This window comes from Poecilia latipinna, unplaced genomic scaffold, assembly GCF_001443285.1.
Source record: "Poecilia latipinna isolate Pla-1442-1.1 unplaced genomic scaffold, P_latipinna-1.0 Scaffold600, whole genome shotgun sequence".
Classification (NCBI taxonomy): Eukaryota; Metazoa; Chordata; class Actinopteri; order Cyprinodontiformes; family Poeciliidae; genus Poecilia; species Poecilia latipinna.
The window spans coordinates 39,428-61,438 of record NW_015113216.1 but is presented as its reverse complement, the minus strand read 5'-3'; the positions used below and the strand labels follow the sequence as shown (position 1 = coordinate 61,438).

The following is a 22,011-nucleotide window of genomic DNA, read 5'->3' as shown; positions in this document are numbered from 1 at the left end:
AGAGGACCCGAGCTCAGAGGATGAAAGAGACCACCCACGGAGGGTGAGAGGGGAATTTTTTTTATATATATATATATATATATATATATATATATATATATATATATAATATGTTTTTTTTACAATTTTGGAAAAGTATTCTTTAACCACAATTTTTCCAAAAAGAGCTAATCTTGGAATTATGCAGCTATACCATATATATGTTGTTGTTTTTTTTTGTTTTTGATTTTTTTTCAGACAGTAAATATTATCTGTTTTCTGTTCAGCACGTTTGTATTCGGCAGGTGTTCAGGGTTTGGTTCAACGTCAGCATCCCCATCCCTAAGCATTTAAAAATGCTTGTACATGTATCTCTCTGCACACCTGTAATATTGTGGACCAAGCAATCTGGTTCAGCATTTCTCATCTGGTTCTATGTCGGACTTGAAATTAATTTTAAACAAGCCGTGTGCACATGGTTTTGAACTGGTTCCACCTATGTTTCTTACTACTTTCACATTATCTTCAGAATCTGGAGTTTCATGTTGCTGCCAGGTATCTAACTCATGGATAAGGCTGTACTCGGCAGCTGTGCTTGTGTACAGCTGCTCTCTAATCAAGTCCTCTCCTCATAGCTCTGTTGCCGTTTGTTGAAATTAGGGTCATTTGGAAGATGACCTCTTTGAATTGGGACTTCCTTTCATTTGCATTTGTGTCATTTCTCTTTCACAGGGGCCCCATATCTAAGCTCACCTTCAAGCTGATCCTGGCCCTGCTCTGCTCTCTGATTGGAGCATTTCTAACGTTCCCTGGCCTACGATTGGCCCAAATGCACCTTGATGCACTTAACCTAACCACAGCAAAATTTACACAGTGAGTGTCTTGCAACATTGTACCTCTCTGCATTAGGAGACATTTTTTTTAGTCTTCCTATAACATTCAGTTGCTCTTCATAGACAGTTTTAATACCCTTCTTATCCATTCTTTATTCACTTAATAAAAAAAAAGGTTCAGTTAAATTTAAAAAACTAAAATTATTTATTGTATATCAATATATGTATACAGTGATTGGATCCACACTATTTGTGACCTGAATGACACATCAGTTGAGCCTCCAAAGCACAAACAGTGAAACGCTGAGGAGCTAATGAGCTAGTAGAAGTCTAAACTTGCCACAGTAAAATGTGAGCCTGGATACCAGAAGCCTCCAAACACCGAGTGCAGTTCTCTGTGGTGCATTGACCCACTTAAACTCTGTGGCGAATGAAATCAAACAGCAGGAAGATTAGACGGTGAGCCCATGCTGTGCCAGTATTTCTTCTTTTCTTTTTTTTTTTGTTGCTGTGTTTTGTCTTGAATTAGGCAAATCTAAAGTGAACTGAAATGCAAGTTTTATACGTGCTACTCACCACATTTTGGTTAGTTGTAGTTCTGGGAGCTAGGCCCTTTATATTCTAATAAAAGTGTTTCTTTCCTCCTTTAAAGTTAAAATAAAAAGAGAAGTAATGTATCAGCTCCATGTCTAATATTTTGGGATTTAAAATGAATAAAATGTATTAATTAAGCACTACCACCTGCTTAGCTGTGGAACTTATGTGGTTGAAAAAAATAACATGAAGGCCACCAAATAAGCAAAAATGATGTTGGTGTAAGCTTTTTAGGCTTTTTTTTTTTTTTCCTGGACCTTAAACTCATCCTGTTCAGACTGGTCACTCATTCAGTCCCCAAGGATCAAATGATTATATTTTGAACAGTCAAGCAGAAAGCAGAAAGGTCTTATATTGTTCTGGGTATGTGCGATACAAGAGATCACTCTGTGACTGAGATGAAGATATCTTCAGTTTGGTCATTTTTCTGTATAAGAACTCGCTGGGTGGCATGTCTCTGGCCATGATAGGAGGTGCTGAGCAGAAAGCACATTGCATTCACATAATCCACTTTGGCATAGTAGCCTTTGCAAAATGGCTTCCTCTTCAGTTTCCCTCCATAAGTGCCATAAGCTTACCTTGGCAAACCCTGTAACTAGAGGGGATTATTTCCAGTGCCCTCAATTTTTCTTTTTCTTTTTTTTTTTTTTTTTGCCATGGTAATATCATCACCTCTTTCAGGGAAGGTTGCATTTCTAAAGTCTGTCCTTGTTAACTTCACATTGGGGTTAAAAATGTTTAACTTCAGATTAGCTTAAGTGAAAATAAGAAAATGTTGGAGTAAAGCTTACTGAGTTGTCTCTGCTTCTGTTCTTAATTGATTCACAGAACTCTGCTTTATATCAACTTCCTCTCCCCCCTCATCATGGTCCTGCTGTGGGTGAAGCCCATTACCAAGGACTACTTATTGAATCCCACTCTTGGGAAAGAGAGTGTGCCTTTGTAAGTAAAATTTTTTATATACCATGCTATACTATACGCTCTAGCATTTTTTTTCCTCATAAATATAATATTAACTGTGTGGTGCTTTGACATATTGGAAAATGTGAAATTCTCATGTAGTTTTACTACGAACAACATATGTTTTTGCTCATAAGGAAGAAGTTTGTAGTTATTTTTAAATGTAAACTTAAGATGCTTTAGTTTTTTTTTTTTTATCATGTGGTTCGTAATGATAAAAGTAGAAAAAATGTCCTTATTTCTCTGAAAAAGAAGCACAAATACATAGACCAAGTAGCTCTATCACCACATGCTAATTTATTAAAAGTGGTGGCTGTTTATATATTGTTGAAAAAGCAACATCACACATAAAAGATGTTGTGAACTTGCTGTCTTTTTGTCATTTTTCCACCACAAGCAGCTTTTTGTGTTAGTGCAATAACCAGCATATGGATTGTCATCATAACCGTTCCACAGCAGCACCATGCTGTGTCAGCAGTAGCCTAGTGGCAGAGAGTCTAATGCATTAGAAGAACGTCATAATTCTACAGTAAGACAAGTTACAGATGGATCATTTTGTCCATCAGTTCTCATAGAAACCACTTTGACATTTTTTGTCATGATTATGTGTTTTAAGTTAGGTCTTTTTGTACTTTTTAAAACGTTTTTTATTAAACTACAACATGAGGACATGGATGCTTATCAAGCAAAACGATTGAACCGTAGTAATGTTTAAAGATCTATTTTTAGCTTCAACTATGTCTTTGTCTGGCATTATGACACAACTCTCTCCACGACGATTTCCTCACTCTGCAAATGAGCTACTTTAATTTAGATTTTTTTTTACTAACCTGCTACTTATAAGTCAAACAAGCAGACTGGGAAAAATCTCTTCCCTTTGTGTTTTAAAGAAAATAAATAAAACCAAAGTAAACTTAAAAGTTTACAACAGTGGGTTAGAGGAAGCGCTGTTTAGCTCATAAAAGAAGTAATGGCAACATATACATTGTCTTCACCGCAAAACGAAAGTTGTTTTCTTTAACTCCTCTCTCATCATTAATTCTAAGATGTTATCCTCTACTTGTTGTTTGAAGTCTGTCGTGTATCTAACTTTCTTCTGCCTTTGACATAGGCCTTTACGCGCATCAAGGTCAAACCTGATTAAGTTTAATTTCATGTTACACTACCCCCTTTTCACCTTTTTATACCTCAATTTCACCCTCTCTTGCCTTTTCTTCTGAGCTGTTTGTGGCTCTTTTTCCTCCCCTTGTCATTTCTTTCTGTCTCTGTGCCTCTGCTTACCACCCAGATTGGTGCTTTCACGATGTGTTAAGTTTGTGGAGCAGAAAAAAACTGCCTTTTTTTTTTTCTCTGTTTCTCCACCTTTATTTCCGCCTTCCCATTAATGCCAGAATGAGCGAGCAGGCGTATGATTCGTTGCGGTTATGGGTTATTATACTGATGTGTGTGCTCCGGCTCGCCATGATGAGACATCACCTGCAGGCCTACCTCAACCTGGCACAGAAAGGTGTGGACCAGATGAAGAAGGAAGCAGGACGGATAAGTACGGTTGACCTGCAGAAGATGGTAACTACTTTGTTCATAGTTTTTTTGCTTCTTTTAAACTACAACGTTGCAGCTGTTTACTTTATAAATTGTACTATTTAAGATACTCTAAACTTGGCGCCTTGTTTAGTATTAAATTTTGAAAAGCAGCCATGTCTTCTTTAGTTATAGCTTTAGTTTAGAATAGTTTTGAAATTGTAGATAATTGAATGGTTGTCCCATGTATTATGTGATATCTTCGATTTAAATCTACAAATATTATGCTTTTGCCATTTTCCTTTATAACTATAGATATAAAAATGCTACTGTTCTCAATTCCACCAATTTACATTGAGGTGTGTCACCGATGTGTTGATCAATGTGTACTGTCCTCAAATTCTATTTTTTATTTTTTTTTTATTTTGCTCACATTACAGTTTTAGGAACTAACCAATCAGATTATTTGTTGTTGCCATTGTTCTGACTTACTTTTTAGTTTTTATTTTAAAATAATTTTAAATACCGAGGAAACTTAAAGAATTCACTGCTAACTGAAATGGTAAAATTTTCAGTTTGATTGGCCCTGACTGAGAACCAGCCATTCAGAAATTCAAAAAGTCGGCCAATGACGATGTTGGATTCACATGATGAATGTTTGGAAATGTTTTGTCTTGCAGCTGTTTTATAATCTGAACTAATGCCATTCTTCTTTGTCTAGATTGCACGTGTTTTTTACTACTTGTGCGTAATCGCACTACAGTATGTGGCACCACTGGTGATGCTGCTACATACAACTTTGCTGCTAAAAACTTTAGGTGAGTCACTCCTTAGTATTTTACTTTTGTGTTGAATAGTCTTTGCTTTCTATAACATCAAGCCATTCTTTTCCCTTTTTTTTTTTTTTTTTCCTTAACTTGCAATAGGTGGTCACTCCTGGTGGGTCTATCCTGAAGAAGACTTGCCTTGCCTCCATGAGATAAACTCTGATTCTGTTATCGGAACAGAACAAATGGCACCTCTAAAACCAGATACAGTGGTGGAAACTGGAGCCCGGGCATCTGTGGCCCAACTCTCAATGGCTCTTGGGGGCTTACGGACTGTTTTTAGCCCCTTACTTTTCAGGGGCCTGTTCTCCTTCTTCACCTGGTGGATTGCTGCCTGTCTGTTCTCCACATCTCTTTTTGGCCTCTTCTACCATCAGTATCTCATGGCGGCATAGCATCAGCAGCAGTCCCACTTTTCTTTGGTCAGAAAATGACCTATTGGGGGGGCTACAGAGGCCCACTCGTGACTCTGCTCCACAACTCTTCCTCCGTCACCTCCATGTCTCTGACCACCTCAGAACAACTGATCATATCATCAGAGCTCTTGGTTTTGCTCCCAGTGCTTCCTCCACAGACGACTGTGAACTCTTATTTGATTTAACTTGCATAGAAGTGATGTTTGTTTTTTTATTCAGTCGAGCAGCAAAAGCTCTAAGTCTTTACGAGGCTCACCATTAAACAATGAGAGGTAAATAAATCAGTGTCATCGGTAAAGTGACATAAAAACTCTACAGACAGATTTATGAATTTTACACAAAACAATAATCAGAGATAAATGGAAAAATGGCTTTCATGCAATTTTGCTTTTCTGCATAGGAACTGGTGACTAAAGCCATTTAGTGACTGCGGGCTACATACCGTTATTCGGTAATCTCAAACATTCTCAGATATCTTTAACTATAAAAAAAAAACATAATGCACCTCCTTTAATGCTTTCCAACAAGTCAATTAGAGTACTAATTTTAAAATGTTATAATTTCCTTTAAAGTGTCTCTGATTTCAATGATCGCCAAGTCATTCTTTTTAATCGTAGCACATTTTATCAATTTTACTGGTGTGAAAGTAAAATTACTACAATTTTACTGATTTAGCTTAAAAATGTTGAAAAAAAAAAAAAAAGGATAATCTATTTAAAATCTGAAACCTGAGGCTACCCCTCTACTAAGAAATTAAAACATATTGATTAGAGTAATTACAAAATTATTACCTATCATTTGTCTTCAATGTTATTTTGATGTGTAAATTAACTGACAAGTATAATAAAAACACCCGCTAAATGTATCAGTTATCAAATGCTAAATGTAAGAATATTATCCATTTTGACACTCGGATCTTCTATAATAACAATGAGAGTCAAATCTTTTGAACAGTCAAATATATTTGACACTAGCTGATTGTTTCGAAGCTATCCGTTTAGGTCTAAGTGGACTGGCCAACAGAACTACCACTTATATGAAATCCACAATAATGTTTAGAGAAAAGTGTTAATTAAAAAGACAGGTGAGTGGTCCTCTTTTAGTTTCCACCCACAGTAATTTTTGTCTAGAGTTGAATTTGGAAATATTCTTGCCGAAGGAAATGTGAATCACCCACAGAAATACCCATTGGTGGATTGTGAAGAAGCTACATTTAAATCACAGAATATCTGGATCATTCTAATCAGACTGTGTTTTCTTTTTCCTCATCATTTTTGTGTTTTCTGTTTGTTTGGAAACTGATTTCTACCATGATTTGGTCACTTCTTGGTTGCGTCTTGCTCTGGTACAGGTCATTTCTCCTCTTCACCGGTTCTTAGTTTTGTAGGTTTGGTCTCTTTGTTCCCAGCCTGTTTTGGATAATAAAATTGGTTGTCTACCTCGGGATGTTTTGTAAACACCATGGTTCAGTTTATGTTCACTTTGGGGACATTTTGTACCTGCTTTGACAACCAGCGGTTTTAAATAAGTGTCCTATAATCTACTCGCAGACTACTGTAAGGAAAATGCGTTATGAATATAATAGCTATTACTTAGCCTTCTGCTGGAGGTTGCTCATAGTTTCGGTTTAATCGGGGGTCAAAAAGTGTCAAATTTTATAAGACTGAAATGACCCAAACAGGGATCTGAACCACAATCTTAGGGAAATGGGTTTTATTTGAATTATATTTGTTTAGCATTTATTTTTCTTTACAATGATACAGATAATTAACTACCTAAAGAAACAAACCGGTGCTCCATGGTTAAGTACATGGCTATGAAATGGAAGGAAGTTGGGACCAAAAGGAATCGGAATGGGGTTATGAGTTGTTCTTCACTCCTTAAGTCTCAAAGTTTTGTTTTATTAAAAATATTAACCTGTTTTTTTTTTGTTGTTGTTGTTTTTTGTATCTGAAATGTCTTACACAGTCTTAAAACGTATTAAGGACCAGTGAGTTTCTGCTTGGCAGTGCTGTAGTCCTGCTCGGGTTTCTAGAGTCGGAGAGACGAGATCGTTTCTCCTCAGCTTGACGTTGATGTGCTTAGAGCTCGCCATACAGGACAAAGTTTAATTTAAAAATGGAAGGATTTCTGGTGTCATGTTCATAGTTTATTACCTTCATGGTTTTACTTGAGCCATTTTAGTGGGTGTGTGAGAGGACTAATATGTTTTACGGGAGGCCAGCATGTGTGGGGCTCAGTCGGGGTAACGGCTTATGCCCCTCTGTCTGTCTGCTGGTAACGTGTTCACTGCTGATTGTCAGCTGTATACTCAAAGGGCATTGTTATGAAGAGAAGTCAGCTGCTGTTAAGATGGCACATTTTTTTAATTTTTATCTCCTACATTTAATTGTGCATTTTCAGATTTCTTTTCTTAAAATACACGTTTTTAAAATGGTGCCAAGTAAGGGTCCTATTACCCAACAACCCTGTGCTTTGTTGCTGAAGGTTTTGTTTCTGCTACTTTGTGAAACTGCACTAAAACTCTGCGGCCTTCAGTTTTTTTCTGTAGATCTGACTTGGTACATTGGGGATTAGCTGTAGAGGTTCACACAAGAACTACATGTGTTCAGCGAGTCTTTGTGGATCATTCTACGTTGGTAGGAACGTATAAATATGCGCACAAGGAGTCGGAGTTGTTGACTCACTGGCCAACACACTTGCCCGGTGTTATTAGAAATGTAGGGCACATGGTGTCAGGTTAATTCCAAATTCCCGTTTTCTTTGGTTCAGCTGGAGTTTATGAACTCCAGACGTCAGTTTTGTATACAGCAACATATTCCAGCAACACCATATCAACATTTCTAAAATCCTGATTTTCAGTCTTAGCTTTAGTTTGTATCCGTTTGAAACGATGGGGAATATGCACATAGCGAATGTATCAATCCTGCCTGATTTTTAGATTGCGTTTTAATACATTGATTTGAGTTGATTTAACCCCCTTCCACCCACTTCCCTGCAATTTTCAAATTCATTCCTTGTCAAATGTGTTTAATCTGAATCTCGTCCTAATCATATTTGTCGTAATCATTTATTTTTTTCATCTATTTTTTTTATATTTATTTGCTTATGCTTGCAAACATTTCTAATTTGAATTGTAAGCCGTTCATTTTGTTGTTGAAGTGCACAATGGCTAAAATCATTTTTTTTTTTTTTTTTTTAAATGTGTTTGACAAATCTGTGAGAGATTACCTTTTATTTAATGGCCTGGTCTGGGTAATTGAAAATAATGTTTTGGATATTTTCAGAATCCACTGTCCAGATGAACAGATGTTGATATTTTCAGTTTTTTTTACCACTGTAAGTGTTTATTACTCAGTTTTGGTTTCACAGACTAAAATAACACATGATGTTCTGTCGTGTATTTATTTCTGCTTTAGATTTTGTCTTAAATAAATTATGTTCTTTACTTTGTCCTTTTTTTTTTAGTCTTGTACAGCCTAACTGGGGATCATGCATGAGATTATTAGAAACACTGTAGGATGTTTTTATATTATTCCTAACAGTTTTTATGTAGGGTTGTTATGCAGATTTAAGACCCAAAATGTGATTCTTTGTTCCAACTTTCTAATCTCTGGGGGGTTTGAACTCACTTAGCTATCCTCCTCGTTGTGCTTGGTAGCAATATTGTCTGCGCATAAGATTCTCCTACTGCAAAAAAAAAAAAAAAAAAAGACATTATGTTAAGACTATTTGTTAGAGGTGCCAGTTAATGTCCCCAAGCACTGTTGGTGTATCGAAGTGCCTTGGAATGCCTTTCATTTTTCTTACAGCATACAAGTGCAGAGACACACAGAGGTCCATGCCACATTGCTACTCATCAAACTGGGAAAGACGAGAGGACATGCTTTACAAATGAGACAAATTGGTTTTGATCTTTCTATTTTAGTAAACGTCTACAAGAGAGCGCCTACATACGTTCTAGAATCAAGAGCAATAATTAAATAGTTTAAAAGACCTGGAACTAACAAACAATGATGGACAGAAACTTGAGTTTATTATGCCAAAAACATAGGATGGTAAAAGCAGGGGAAAAACCTCCAATATTCATTTTCAATGGATTATAAATTGTTTCGAAGAGCAATTTATTTTAAGGCACATCTTGACCGTGGCCATGCTCATGAGCAACAAGGAAAGTAGGGGGAGGGAAGAGAAAAACTAAATTCTGAAAAGATTTTTACTCCGAGTCGAGAATAACATAATGGCACTTAAAAGTCCAGTTTTTAGTACAGAACTCCAAGGTCCCAAACAAGTTAATGTTCAGTTAGGAAAATGAAGTGGCTGTTGTGGTTCAGCGTCTTTTGTGTGTATGAACCGTTCCACATTCTTGCTCAATCTGTAATATTGATTTTTGGCAGTCAGCGGTCATTGATTTACTTCTCCTTGTTAACCGTCTCCATTCTCTGGGGAACGGTTTGTGGATTCAGGGATGAAACGACAAACGTTCCCAAAACTCCTCTCAATCTGCGCCATTCTCTGGGAGTAACATCGGGGCAGTTAATACAGGCCGAGTGCCATTGTAGCTGTGAGCGGGAAAACTGGGCCAATGCATTCATTCATAGGTAGACAGATCAATAAGACAGCCTCCAAAACAAACCACTGGAGAGGCTCCTTTATTCCTCTTGAGTGGGGCCTTTTCATAGAGGGCCCCTCTTCGTAGAGCAGAGACCCCCGCCCCTCCGTCGCCACAACACAGCCGAAGAACTGAGAAGCTTCTGAAGGGGTCGACGCTACAAAAGCGGGCTTTCTGTCTAGCACAGAAGGGCTAACCCATCCCGATGTCGATTGTGAGAAGCGGCTGCCATACTTACATGATTGACCTGACCTTCTCCTGTGAATGGCCGAAAAGAGAGCACTTTACATTGCTTGACCTCCTGTAACCTAGTTTTAGGTGTTTTTTCTCTCTTCATTGATACCTTCAATTAAAAGCAAGTGAAAAGATTTATAAAAAAAAAGCTTTTTTTTCGTAATAGCATGCCAATTACAGAATGACTGAGATCATAGCAATTATCCTATATATAAAACATCCAGTCATATTCTTTTCTAAACCGTCACAGCAGATACAAAGGCGGTGCAAAACACTGAAGTGTGTTTACAGATGTAAAGTATGTTTTTTTTTTTAAGTCATTTTAAACTTGCTTTTTAGAACAAACGTAGATTGTGAGTCGCATCAAAATTCCACAACGCCACCTTTTTAATGTGCATAGAAAAAATATTGTTCATGACAAAGTTTTGATTAGGAGGTCGAACAATTTTCAAATGATTCACACTTTCTCTGAGTAACAAAGAAACCACATTTGGAACAGATTCATGTTAAATAATGAATGACAAACACAAGTGAGAAATCCACAGTGGACATTTCGTTTTAATGGTAAAATATAGAAGGTTCAAGGTTTTTATTTGTCATTTTTGCAGAGATCTGAGAAAAAGCATGCAGAGACACAGGGCAGAACTCTGTCACAGGTTGCTAAAAGAAATCAAAAATAATTATAGTCAACTGATGAATCTGTTTAAAAATTGTAATAGAAGTTGAAGTATTTTTAAACAAACAGAGGCATTGGAGATATCAATGAAAGTAGTAATGGCAGCTGTAGGCAACAAGTAGAAAGTATTAGAGTAGTGTTGATATACAATGACAAGTGCTTTATATGCAACCTTAAAAATAAATGTCATGACTATGTTTTTAAAAAACCGTTTCAATGTTGTATATAAAACAGTAATTAAATTGTCTTTGTTTTGTGTTCGAACGGTTGGGAGCAACAAAAGTTATGACGCAAAGTCAACAGCAGAATATTTTTACAATGATCTGAAACAATAGAGTGTTTGATGATGATTTAATATCATCAAATAAGTTGAAGCAAACGCTTCTTTCCCAGAACTCATCCAGTAATAAAGCTTTCTGGATTTGTCTCGGACTCAACCACCTTCTGGCAGACGGGGAAAGAAATGGACAAGAAGTCCTTATGAACTATATTAAAATCGCCACTTAGATCAAATCTGAGGTCTGCTGAAACGGTCTCACTGTAATCACTACTGCTCTTACCTTTTTTTTTTTCTCTCTCTGATTAACACTGTTGCTTTGGGGTTTCCACGCTTCATTGTTGTGTGTCTTTAATTAGCAGCCTCCTGAATGACTGCGCCAGAGACAGAAAGCAGCAGTCCAGCTGTGTGTGTGCGTGTGTGTGAGAGCATTATCCTATCTCTTTAAAATAAAAGGCTGTCTTTAAAAGCTTTTGGAAAGCATCCTTGTTGCCATGCAATGTATATTCACATTGCATGAACTAACAGAGTTTTCCTGTTGACGAAAACCAACTGACGAGTTTTCCTTCCCAGCACTCAAGTGAGGATAAACCGTCCGGTCCAGACGTAATTGTCAAACCACTGATTTCCAAAAATCCCTAGCTAATTTTTCATGGAATTGACAAAAATATTTTAAAAGATCATTCCCTCAGTGTGAGTCCAACCGTGTCTGCCTCCTCCACAACAAAAAGCAACAGGGTGGACTGCCCTCTAGTGCCACCGCCTGAGTGTGACACAGTGTGGAAGAAGGGGGGGGAAGGGGGAACAACATATGCAGCATTAGCAGAGTGCCTGCTTCTGCTTTTCAGCGCCGGCCAATCACAGAGCCCAGCGCTAACTCGTTCATACATCAGGCGGAACAAGGTGGCGAATGCAAATGCTCTGGGATCAAGGTGTCTCCTTGGTAGTGGTGCAGCACTTGTTTCCTCCCTTTCATGTTAAAATGATGACGGTAATAATGTGTCCAGAGAACGGGCCACGGATTGAGCCAGTGGAAGGATGAGAGTAGATGGGATCTTTTGATATGGAACGCCGTGTGATGTTGTTGTCGTTTATGCAGCACTCCGGATGACCGTTCATTAGGAGGATTTTTGGCACTTTAGTGAATGCGGGACTTGAACTAGAACAAAGGTGCTGCAGTGTGCACATAGTGTTGTTGCCTTTTGAGGGGGTTTTCCTTTTTAGGTATCTCCAATGTCAATATAATATCAATAAAATACATATTATTTAAAAAAAATCATTTTATTCTACCCATACACTTTAAGAAAAATGTGGAACTGGCAATTGCTTTTTTTCTCCCCACTTCTCTCCTCTACGTGCTTCAAGCTTGGTGAAGCTAATTTTCACTGTTATATTTTATTAGGAAAATAATGCAACTTGCATTCATGTAGTAGTTAAACTTCTGGTTCACATAGCTTTAAAGCCAGCTGATGTTTCTGATATATTCACGTAGTTGGGTGTCTTTGGAAACTGTGAAATAGAACATATATAAAACTAATCTTAGTTCTAGAGACCAGCTAAATTCATTTGTCCACCTGCTGATTATTTTCTTTTAATCTAGATAGATTAGTGCATCAGTTTAGTTTACCTGCAAAGTTTTACCTTGTTGATATTGGTAAGGGAACAAATTTACAATATTTGTTTTGCTCTGTTCATATCTTTGGTCTTGCCTCACAAGAAACAAATTACTTCACTAATATAACTTAAATAGTTCTCGTTACTTCAAAGCAATGCATCACATTTCCCTGAAAAATAAAATCATCTTCAGAACATTAGAAAAAATCTGAAAGGGTCAATTGCCCTAATCCTGATTATAAGTGAGAAGGTCACACATTGATCCGCCGCCGCCTCAGACATCGTCTTTGACCTCTCGCTTGCAGGATGACGGGGGAGAAGTGTTGGCAGGTCACTGCAGTCCTTTGGAGCGTTCCCTTGGGGAGCTGACCCTGGACACTCAGAAACAAGCCTGTCGCGCTGCAGACACATGTTGATTGTCCGTTCCCTCCAGCAGCATTGTCTGTTGGAAAGACAGGAGAGTGTACATTTTTATTTATTTTTTTTTTTTTGGGGGGGGAGGAGTGGGGGCAGATACATCAAGGACAGATTAATGTTCTTTATATTTAAAGTTTGGATGCTTTTTGGTAAATTAACATTGCTGCAAAAGCATTCATGACCCTTAAGGTTTGTCACATTTTTTGATGTTACACACACAAACCTAAGCATATTTTGTTGTGGTTTTGAGTGGTAAAAGTATAAAGTAAATATGTCTTCCAGGTAATATTGTCCAGTTTTGCAGATTTATGAACTGGAATTTTTGCACATTAAAAAAAAAAAAAAAACATAGAATAAGTTCATTTAAACTGAACAGAGTGTCTGTAAAAACATCATTTTTTAATGTGGTTCAGCCCAAGCCACATTAACTCATGGACAAGCTTTGATCAAAACCATTTGATTTTATCCTTAGCTGGATGTTTAAGATTGCAGTTCTGCTTGAAGGTGACCGTCCACTAATGTCTGGAGTCTTTTGCAGACTCTGGCAACACTAACCTCTATTTAGCTTTATCCATTTTCCCATCAACTCTGATCAGCTCCCTGGGCCGCGCTGACAAAAGGCATAACGCCGATGTCACTATGTTTCACAGTGAGCATGGTGTTTTTAGGGTATGAGCTTTCTACCACACTTAGCGTTTTGCATCTAAATCAAAATGTTCGATTTTGGTTTCATTTGACTAGAGCTCATTCAGTTACATTTTTAGTCTTTTTGTTGTGTATCTTATGGAAAACTGCAGAGGGCAAATCTTTCTACTTTATTCCAGTACTGAATTTCAGTGCTTTATGCCCCCCTGGAAACACTTTCAGCTTAGGTGAGCAGCTTTGCTTGCAGTTGTGCCATATTCTTTCCATTTTCATACAATGGACTGAACTTCTCCAAAGCTTGACCTGTTTGTCTTCATGCTGCTGTTTGTTCACCAATGTTCTCTAACAAACCTCTGAGGGCTTCATACTGACAGTCTTTTTAGCTGACTTCAGAGAGTTTTCTTTATTGTTTTTCTTTATAAAAAAAAAAGCTTTAAAGATATATATTATCTTATTTCCACTCCATAGTTATCCACTGCTTTGTGTTGGTCTGTCACAAAAAAAAATCTAAATTATATACTTTCTACTAAAGATAGTAGTTGTGATGTGAGAAGTATAAAAAAGTTCCATAAGTATTCATTCTTTTGCTAAGCATTACATATTTGTGTGTGTGTGCAAAATTACCCTTTTTAGGCATACTTTTATATGCACCAGAGACTTTAAATGATTGAATAACATAAAAAAAAACTTTTTACCTTTATAATATTCCACTGAAGAATATGGAAGAGGAATATCTAAAGAAAAAAGTAGCGCACTCATAACCATCAACTTTGTTTTTAAATGAAAGATTGAAAATTACATTTCACTTCTCGAGCGTTAGAATGAAAACGTAATATAAAAATAAGACATTTCCTTTTATTATTCTCTCAAAAGGGCTATTATCTGGTAAAGGTGAATGCATCCCAAGAAAGAAAAGCAACTATCATTCATCTTCTGCAATGCATGGCTGTAAATTATGGCATTATCTGCACTGCCACAGAAAAGAAAGGCTGAGATGAAGAGGGGGTGTTGAAAATAAAGAAAGTGATGTTGGGTGAAAAAAAAAAAGACAAAACTCCTCTACATGCACACACCCTTCAATCAACAAAAAAAAAAAAAAAGATTAGGCTCGGCCTCATCCGGTGGGGCCTGTCAGATTTATTTCCAGCATCAAGGAACTCTTCCCCTCTCTTCCAGTCCATCTCCATCAGAGCTCTGCCTGAGCTGCTGTGTGGCCAGAGCTGCTGTGTGGATGGAGGCTCAGGGTGGAAACTGGAGGAGGTGTGTCTGTACATTCACGAGGATGTTTTGGGAGGAGGCAGTAAAAAAAAAAAAAGCCGAGGTAGTTGCCAGGGCACACAGGGCCCCGTGGCATTCTGCGATGTCTGGGTTCCTGGCGTGCTCTGGGAGCACCAGTCACCAGCGGAGGTGAAAAGCAGTGTCACCATGATGAAAAGGGGCTTCCTCCCCCCCACCACCAATCCGTCTTCAGATCTGTGAGAAAATAATGAAAAAGACAGACGGATACGGGGAGACGGCGAAGGAGAGAGTTTTAGGGAGCGTAAAATCGCTCTCACTGTAGTTCATGTCAATATGTCTCGCATTTGAAATCCTTATTATAAATTGGGGTGTGGAAAAAGAAAGGGGGATGTGTTTTCATTGTTCAGGGACATGTGCTGTCTCACACACACTGCTCCCCTTGCCCAGACGCCTGTGCCACACCACCTACCTCTGTCGTTCTGCAATGTGTAACCTAGCAACTATTTAATTAAAATAGCATCAGCAAGGATAGAGGCTTTTTCCCTCCTCCCTTGCAAGGATTTTCTCCAATCTCAATACTTCTCAGCGCAACATGAATCAAAAGTGACGCTGTGTCTGCCACTATATTGTGCCCCCCTTCCTTTGTTTCTGCGTTTGTGGCGGTTTCCACAAAACTGACTTTCTTTGCTGACGGACAAAATGCGTTTGAGTGACATGTAAAGAGGAAAAAAATGTACTGAAAACATCAATGTCTTTATCAATAAATGTATTTTTAATCCTGCTATTGGCATGGAATTTAGAGCAGACACCAGTAAAATGCCAAGATTTCCAACACATAAAAATAAATCAAAACAAAGTTCACAAATTGTATGTAAGGTGGAAGGACAGGTGGAACATGTATTATAAAAATTATATATCTAAAAATAAAAAAACACATTATAGACACATTTCTATACTTGTGCATGTTTCAGTGAGCTGTCAAAATGTATATGTACTTTTAGAAGTAGAACAAAATAATCAAGAAGCTTGTTCAAAGCAGAGCTCCACTTGCAATGAAGTTCAGAAAGACCAGGATTCATAAGCTACAGTTCTTGCATGAAAACACTAAACAATGCATTCAACCACAATGTTGACTGTGAGCACTTGCTGCACAAAGACTCCACTGTAGAAGGAAAAGCATTTCGAAGCTGCCTTAAAGTCTGCTGCTGAACATTTGAACATTAAGCTCTTGAAGTACTGGTCAAAAATAGTCTGGTCAAAAGAAAGTATCAAAAAGAAAAAACACATACAACAGTAAAGTTTGGAGATGGGAACGTCATACAGTCGGACTGTCTTTAGCAATACGGTACTGCAGTACCTCATTAAATTGAATTGAGGATAAATGTACTGGGTTATTCTTAATCAGAGGCCTAAGATGAACTATCAAAGGATGATTTTTTTTTTTTTTGCTCAAGACACTAATACAAATAAACAGGCAATCACAGAGGAAGAAAACTGCTGGAATGGCTACGGCAATCATCCCAATTGAAAATTGATGGAAAGAATTCATGATCAAATAGCATTGAAAATTTGAAGAGAGTTTGTGCTGAAGAATGGGTCCAAATCATGCCTGGACTAAGCGCGCGAACACTTCCTCCATTCATTAATCCTCCTCAATCTACCATGACCAAAAAAGGTTTAAAAAAAAAATCACTGTGTGTCACTTACTTAGTCCCTCTGCCATTTATATAATTTCTTTGTAGGTCTGAATTAATTGGGTTGTGGAGTGATATCTAGTATTATTTTTTACTAGTAGCCCTATTAGAATGAATTCCATGTGTTCAGCACTCGTTTTTACCTCCGTATGTAGGTTGATGCTAAATGCCAGACCTTACTCTACAACAGACTTGCAGAAACAGGGCCGTCGACCTCTGTCCTTCAGAATACTCAGTCAGAAATGACAAAACGCCTCCCCTTTATGCTTTTCTCCTCCTACTCCTCTTATTTGTCTACCCCCCTCATGGCTGCATTTTTTTCTTCTTTGTATGGCAAAACACAGCACCTCCTGTTCCGACCTGAAAGGAGTTGCCTCTCACCATGCTCTACATGTGTGCCAGGCTCGGGCAACGCGGAGCAATTAGAGGAAATGTGAAGCAGCTCTACATGTCAGCGTACGCCACACTCACTGCCACTCAAACTGCATCTATGGGAAGCAAACAATGGAACAATGTTCTAGTTTATGGCTGTCAAAACAGAAGGCCCTGGCTGCTGTTTCTCTTACGCCTTTCGCTAGACCCCGTCGGTACCCTAATGTGTCACACAGAGTGGGGAAGTTAGCTGTTCTTTTCTTGATTTTCTGTAATGTCACATTGCGCCATTGTGCAAGTCCAAAGAAGTATACACATAGAACCTTTTTTATTGCTCTTCGTATGAGGAACTCTGTCAAACAGCGACGCAGTGAAAGTCATGGTAAATGGATGATTCAACATTCAAATGGGTACATTACAGGGTTCACCTCTGTCTCAGGCACCTTCATGCTTTCTACCAAAAGAATTTCACATTTCCGCCTCTTATAGCCCTCTCACCTTCGTTTCTCATTGTCTCCATTCCCTCTGCAGACATCACATTTCAAACACAGACATTTAATGCCAGCAAAAAAGAAAGAGAGTTAGAAAATGTAAAATGGATCCAATCACATAAAAGCTTCTGTCTAATAGTCACTCAGAAAATCACTCTCCACCCAATTTGAGAGGGTACTGCCACAAGACCCTTCCTTGTGTGATCTTTTCAATAAAATGTATCAGTGATGGAAAATCCTCTTGATTTGAATATATTCAAAAGTTGAGCATGAGTCTGACGTCTGTTGCATTGGAAGCTAAGCAGATCTGCATACAGTCACATTTTAATTTTAAATATTTTTTTTTAACTGTTGCTTTTTTTATTCTGTTACTTAATATTAAACTACATGATGCACCAGTGAAATAGTCAGAGTTCTGCATCTTTCCATTTTTTTTTTGTTGCTTTATCTTTATTGCCTTTGAAAAAAAAAAAAAAAGAAAATCAGATTTTATTTTCTGATTCACCAAGACTGTTATGCATCAGCTTAGGAACATATGCTTTAATACATAAAGTGTCATTTATTTTTATCCTTTCAGTTTCTTTTGGAATAGAAACTGCTCTCTATAAAAAGTTTTTAAAATAAATTAAACCTACAGCACGTGTGTTCTACTTTATGTGTCACAGTAATTGAGGAAAAAAATTGGAAGCGTCAAAAGCAGAATAGACAAGTCAGACGTCAATGAAAACTGCCTGATTGGTACATCCCTACTTAAAAATCTTCGTTTTACGCTCTTATAATAAAGACAATACCATATAAATTATTGTTAACACAAATTTAGTAAACGTATATCACTGAACAATGCAAACTAAAAATAAAAAAAAATTATCTTTTGTTATTTTTAAGAAAATTTCCATATAACACCTATTTGAATTACTTCTGTATTCTCCTTTGAGTTATAGTCCATATAGCTTATGTAAATCTTTGAGAATGTGTGTTCACACAGTGATTTGCATAATGGCACATGATTTTGACAGAGAGAGGGACCCCTTGACATTTTTATAATGGCACTTTACAGGGTGGACAAGGTTGGGGGCAGGGCGGAGAATGCAAGGCAGTACTTGTGGAACCACATATAGGGAGGGACCTGTGGTGTGTCTTCCAGCCAAGAAGCGAGGCAGTCACCCATGGTAAGCTGCGGTTTTAAGAGAATCAGATTTCATATTGGGATTTATTTGGTGAACATGGACGTAATTGCATGTCTGAGTTCATTGGAAACATGAATTAATTGCTCTTTTCTTCAAATCTAATTTCAAATTTACTTTTTTATCACGTTGCAATCACTGACTCCCCGCCCCTCTAGGGGTAAGAGTTGGCCTCTCCCAGATTTGCACATCTACACCATACCTCAGTGTCAGTCAGGAGAAAAGCATCTCCACCGTATGATGCTGTTTCATCATTGGGATTGTGTGTTCAGGGTTATGTCAAGGTTTTCTGCCCTACAACAGAGTACCTTTTTTCCACATTTATGCATCCTACATGGCCTTCATGGACGTCTTATGGCTTATTTTCAACAATGACTTTCTCTTTGCCACTTCACTATAGGGGATACATTTGTAGAGTGCAGAATTGACAGTTTTCATGTTAACAGATTCTCCCAAACGAGCTGTGGATCTCTACAATTCTCATCATTGTTACTTTTTTCATTAATGCCCTTTGCAGAATTGTCAGTTTAGGGATATGGTTATGTCTTGGTTGGTTTGCAACTGTGCCGTCTTGCTCCCACTTCTGGATGAAGACTCAAATGATGCTCTGTGAGATGTTGAAACATTTTTGTGACCTGCCTGGTGCATTCCTTGACCTTCATGAGGCTGTTTATTCACTGCTGTTCTCAAATCACTATTGAGGTTAAATTACAGTCAGTACACTGAATTTAATTAGGAGTAATATAATAGGGGTTTGAATACAAATGTGTATCATGCTTTTATGTGCAAAAACATTTGAAAACTATGTATTTCTTTACCTCCTACTTTACCTTCACATTTATCATCTGCTTTGTGTTGGACTTTATATAAAATCCTAAAACGTACATTATAGTTTGTGGTTGTAATGCAAAATGTAGTACATTTCTTGAGGTATGAGCATTTTCTCCATTTCGTCAACAAAATAATTTCCCCCACTCTGAGAATTTTTTATTTTATTTTATTTATCAATTACTAAAAAATATGTGTTTTGGTGAAGGAGGTCAGTCAAATAAAATCCAGGAAACGTGGTTCTTGTCAACACCAGTGGCATTGGAAGAGTCTCGAGTCGCAGACTGGGATGTGCATGGCAGACACAGTCGTCTGTGGGAGAGGCTACCAGCAAATTAAAAGGTCACAGACTTTGATGGCTCTCCCTTTTTACTCTGACACACTCCCTTATGTCTTGTCTGAGAGGCACATGCAACAATGGCATTATTTTAGCTTGCCCAAACAGCTTAGACAATACTGCAGCCTAAGGCCATATGCTGTGCCTGAGGCCGTCCAAAAGTCCCCCCACGTTTGTGTCCGTGGGAACAAGAGGTAGACTGAAAGGGCTGTCTGGAAATCACTCCCCTAACATGTCGTGAAGGAAGTTTTTTTTTTTTTTTTTTCTTTTTTTGCTGCACGGGTAAAGCAAGATGGCTGATAAACACCAGTCAATACATGGCATGCCTTGAGAAAAATCACATCGGCAAGACAGGTTATAGTTGGAGAAGCAAAGTAAAACAAAACTGATTAATTATGTCATTGTTTATTGGAATTTCTAAAACATATATTGAAACTATGGTTCATTCATGGTGTTTTTTGTTTTTTTTTCTTTTTTGCCAGTTATAATTTGACCTCAATTAAAGGAGGATTCAAAATCTGAGCTTTTGTATCCTTGAAATCAGTACAAATTTCATATTGATGCATCCACTGTTTTTTGCACTCTTGAACCCACTCTTTGGTCACACATCTGTCTCGCTCCATGCTTCAAATCCCCGTCATACTGACATGCATACACGCTCAGGCACAAGCAGACACTTCATTAAAATGCATAAAGAGTCTCACTCGCACACTTACACACACCTGACACATGCATTAATTAGCACACAAGAAACAAGCTAGCCTCTCCATTCACACCCTGAGCCTCTTTCATTAGCATGACAGTGGCTAGCGGCGGCCGGGGGCCCGTCGACTGCAAGGTTCTCTCCTTGGGGCCCCTGATTAAAAGGAGAATCCCTTGGATGATTCCTTTCATCGCTGCACCCATGCAGAGAGTCTTGGATGATCCTCGATCTGCAAACTGTCAAGTGTACCTGCTTCTATGGGCTGGTCTCTCTTTGAGTCACTGCTCCATCTCTCCATGCACCATCCTTCCTCCTCTCACTCGGACACCCACTACAGTCTGCTTTCTTCCATCCAAATGTAATTGTCACCTCACTTCCTAATTCTCAGCGAGGCCATTTGGGCTTTCCTTTCAGGGATTCTAACATATGTATGCAAAAGAGGAGGCCTAGCTGGTGTCGGCCCTTGTTCTGCTCCTAGATACAGATCACACAACTCTTGGATTCACAATGACGGCCCTAGGTGACCAACAGAACAGAGCTGGTTCAATGAAAGCTCATTTCACTGTACTTAGAAACCACCTTTCTCTCTTTTCAGCACACGGGGATCTTAGCACCCTCACACCTGACGTACAGGGTGGCTATCATCTCAGGCCTTTCCCACCGGGTCTCCTCCATCCAGCCTGGATTTCAAGGCAAAACGTCTCATTAGCTGTGGTCCTTGAAAGAAGGGCACTCCATTTTAAATTCAGTTACACATTCCCTTTGAGTGGGACTGGAAGGCAAAGAGGAAGGCTGATAGTGGAGAGAACCAAGGCATGGAGATGATCTCAATCGAAGGCTGGGGCCTTGGACCCCGAAGGGAGGGATAGCAGAGAGGGCTGTGAGGTGTGCTGGGGCAGCCATAATTTTACACCATCATAACCTCTAAGGACTGTAGATTTATGCTAATGGCAGTTTCAGAAAGAAGGTCTGCAGAAAATAGGTTTGGAGCTTCACTAAAGGGTGTGTAGTTTGAAGTCCATCTTTAGTCTACGTTTGCCTTAGACTTCTAATGTTTACAGTTTTGGATTGGTCACACACCTCAGTCTCTCTCGTTGACTCTAGGCCTTCCACGTTTATTCGCACACCGGGTACAAATTAGCTAAAATACTTTAAAATAAATGTATATTTCATTTCAAAGGTTTTATCTAACCCAGTTAATTTAATCTTTCATTTGTGTAATGTTATTCAGTAGGGAAAACAAATTTAATGTTGAGAAATGTCTTTTTTTTATTTTTTATTTTTTTTAGCAAAATCACCAGTGGCACAGTTTTTCATATAACTAATGATCCGATCCCCCTTTAAATAAATGAAACAAAACCATTTTTTATTTATACATTACTTTTTTTAAGTAATCAGTGAGTTTGGGAACTTTTAATTGGCAGTAAATTATTTATTGTTTACCTGAGGGATGTATACGACATAAGGTATAAATATGACATGAAACTGATGTTAAAAATTTGGAGTTTGCTAAACTCTGCTTGAACTTCAACCAGAACTGTGTGGTTCGGTCGGATGA

The 22,011-nt window shown here is 38.1% G+C and overlaps 1 protein-coding gene and 1 long non-coding RNA gene across 3 annotated transcripts in view; one reads left to right on the top strand and one right to left on the bottom strand.

Moving 5' to 3' along the window:
- The window catches only part of tmem161b (transmembrane protein 161B), a 22,736-nt gene extending 14,158 nt beyond the window's left edge, over positions 1-8,578 (top strand). Inside the window, exons 8-12 of one of the 2 annotated variants that reach the window (XM_015042721.1) lie at positions 712-852; positions 2,235-2,348; positions 3,758-3,932; positions 4,609-4,705; positions 4,814-8,578. In XM_015042721.1, coding sequence (XP_014898207.1) covers positions 712-852; positions 2,235-2,348; positions 3,758-3,932; positions 4,609-4,705; positions 4,814-5,109 — 823 coding nt within the window. In that variant the 3' untranslated portion in view covers positions 5,110-8,578. The remainder of the gene's footprint in view (positions 1-711; positions 853-2,234; positions 2,349-3,757; positions 3,933-4,608; positions 4,706-4,813) is intronic. The other variant, XM_015042722.1, reaches the window with a different exon arrangement.
- Positions 8,579-10,514: 1,936 nt separating this feature from the next.
- LOC106953747 (uncharacterized) overlaps positions 10,515-22,011 on the bottom strand; it is a 45,096-nt gene continuing 33,599 nt past the window's right edge. The window contains exon 2 of the long non-coding RNA XR_001426250.1: positions 10,515-12,985. This is a non-coding gene — a long non-coding RNA (uncharacterized LOC106953747). The remainder of the gene's footprint in view (positions 12,986-22,011) is intronic.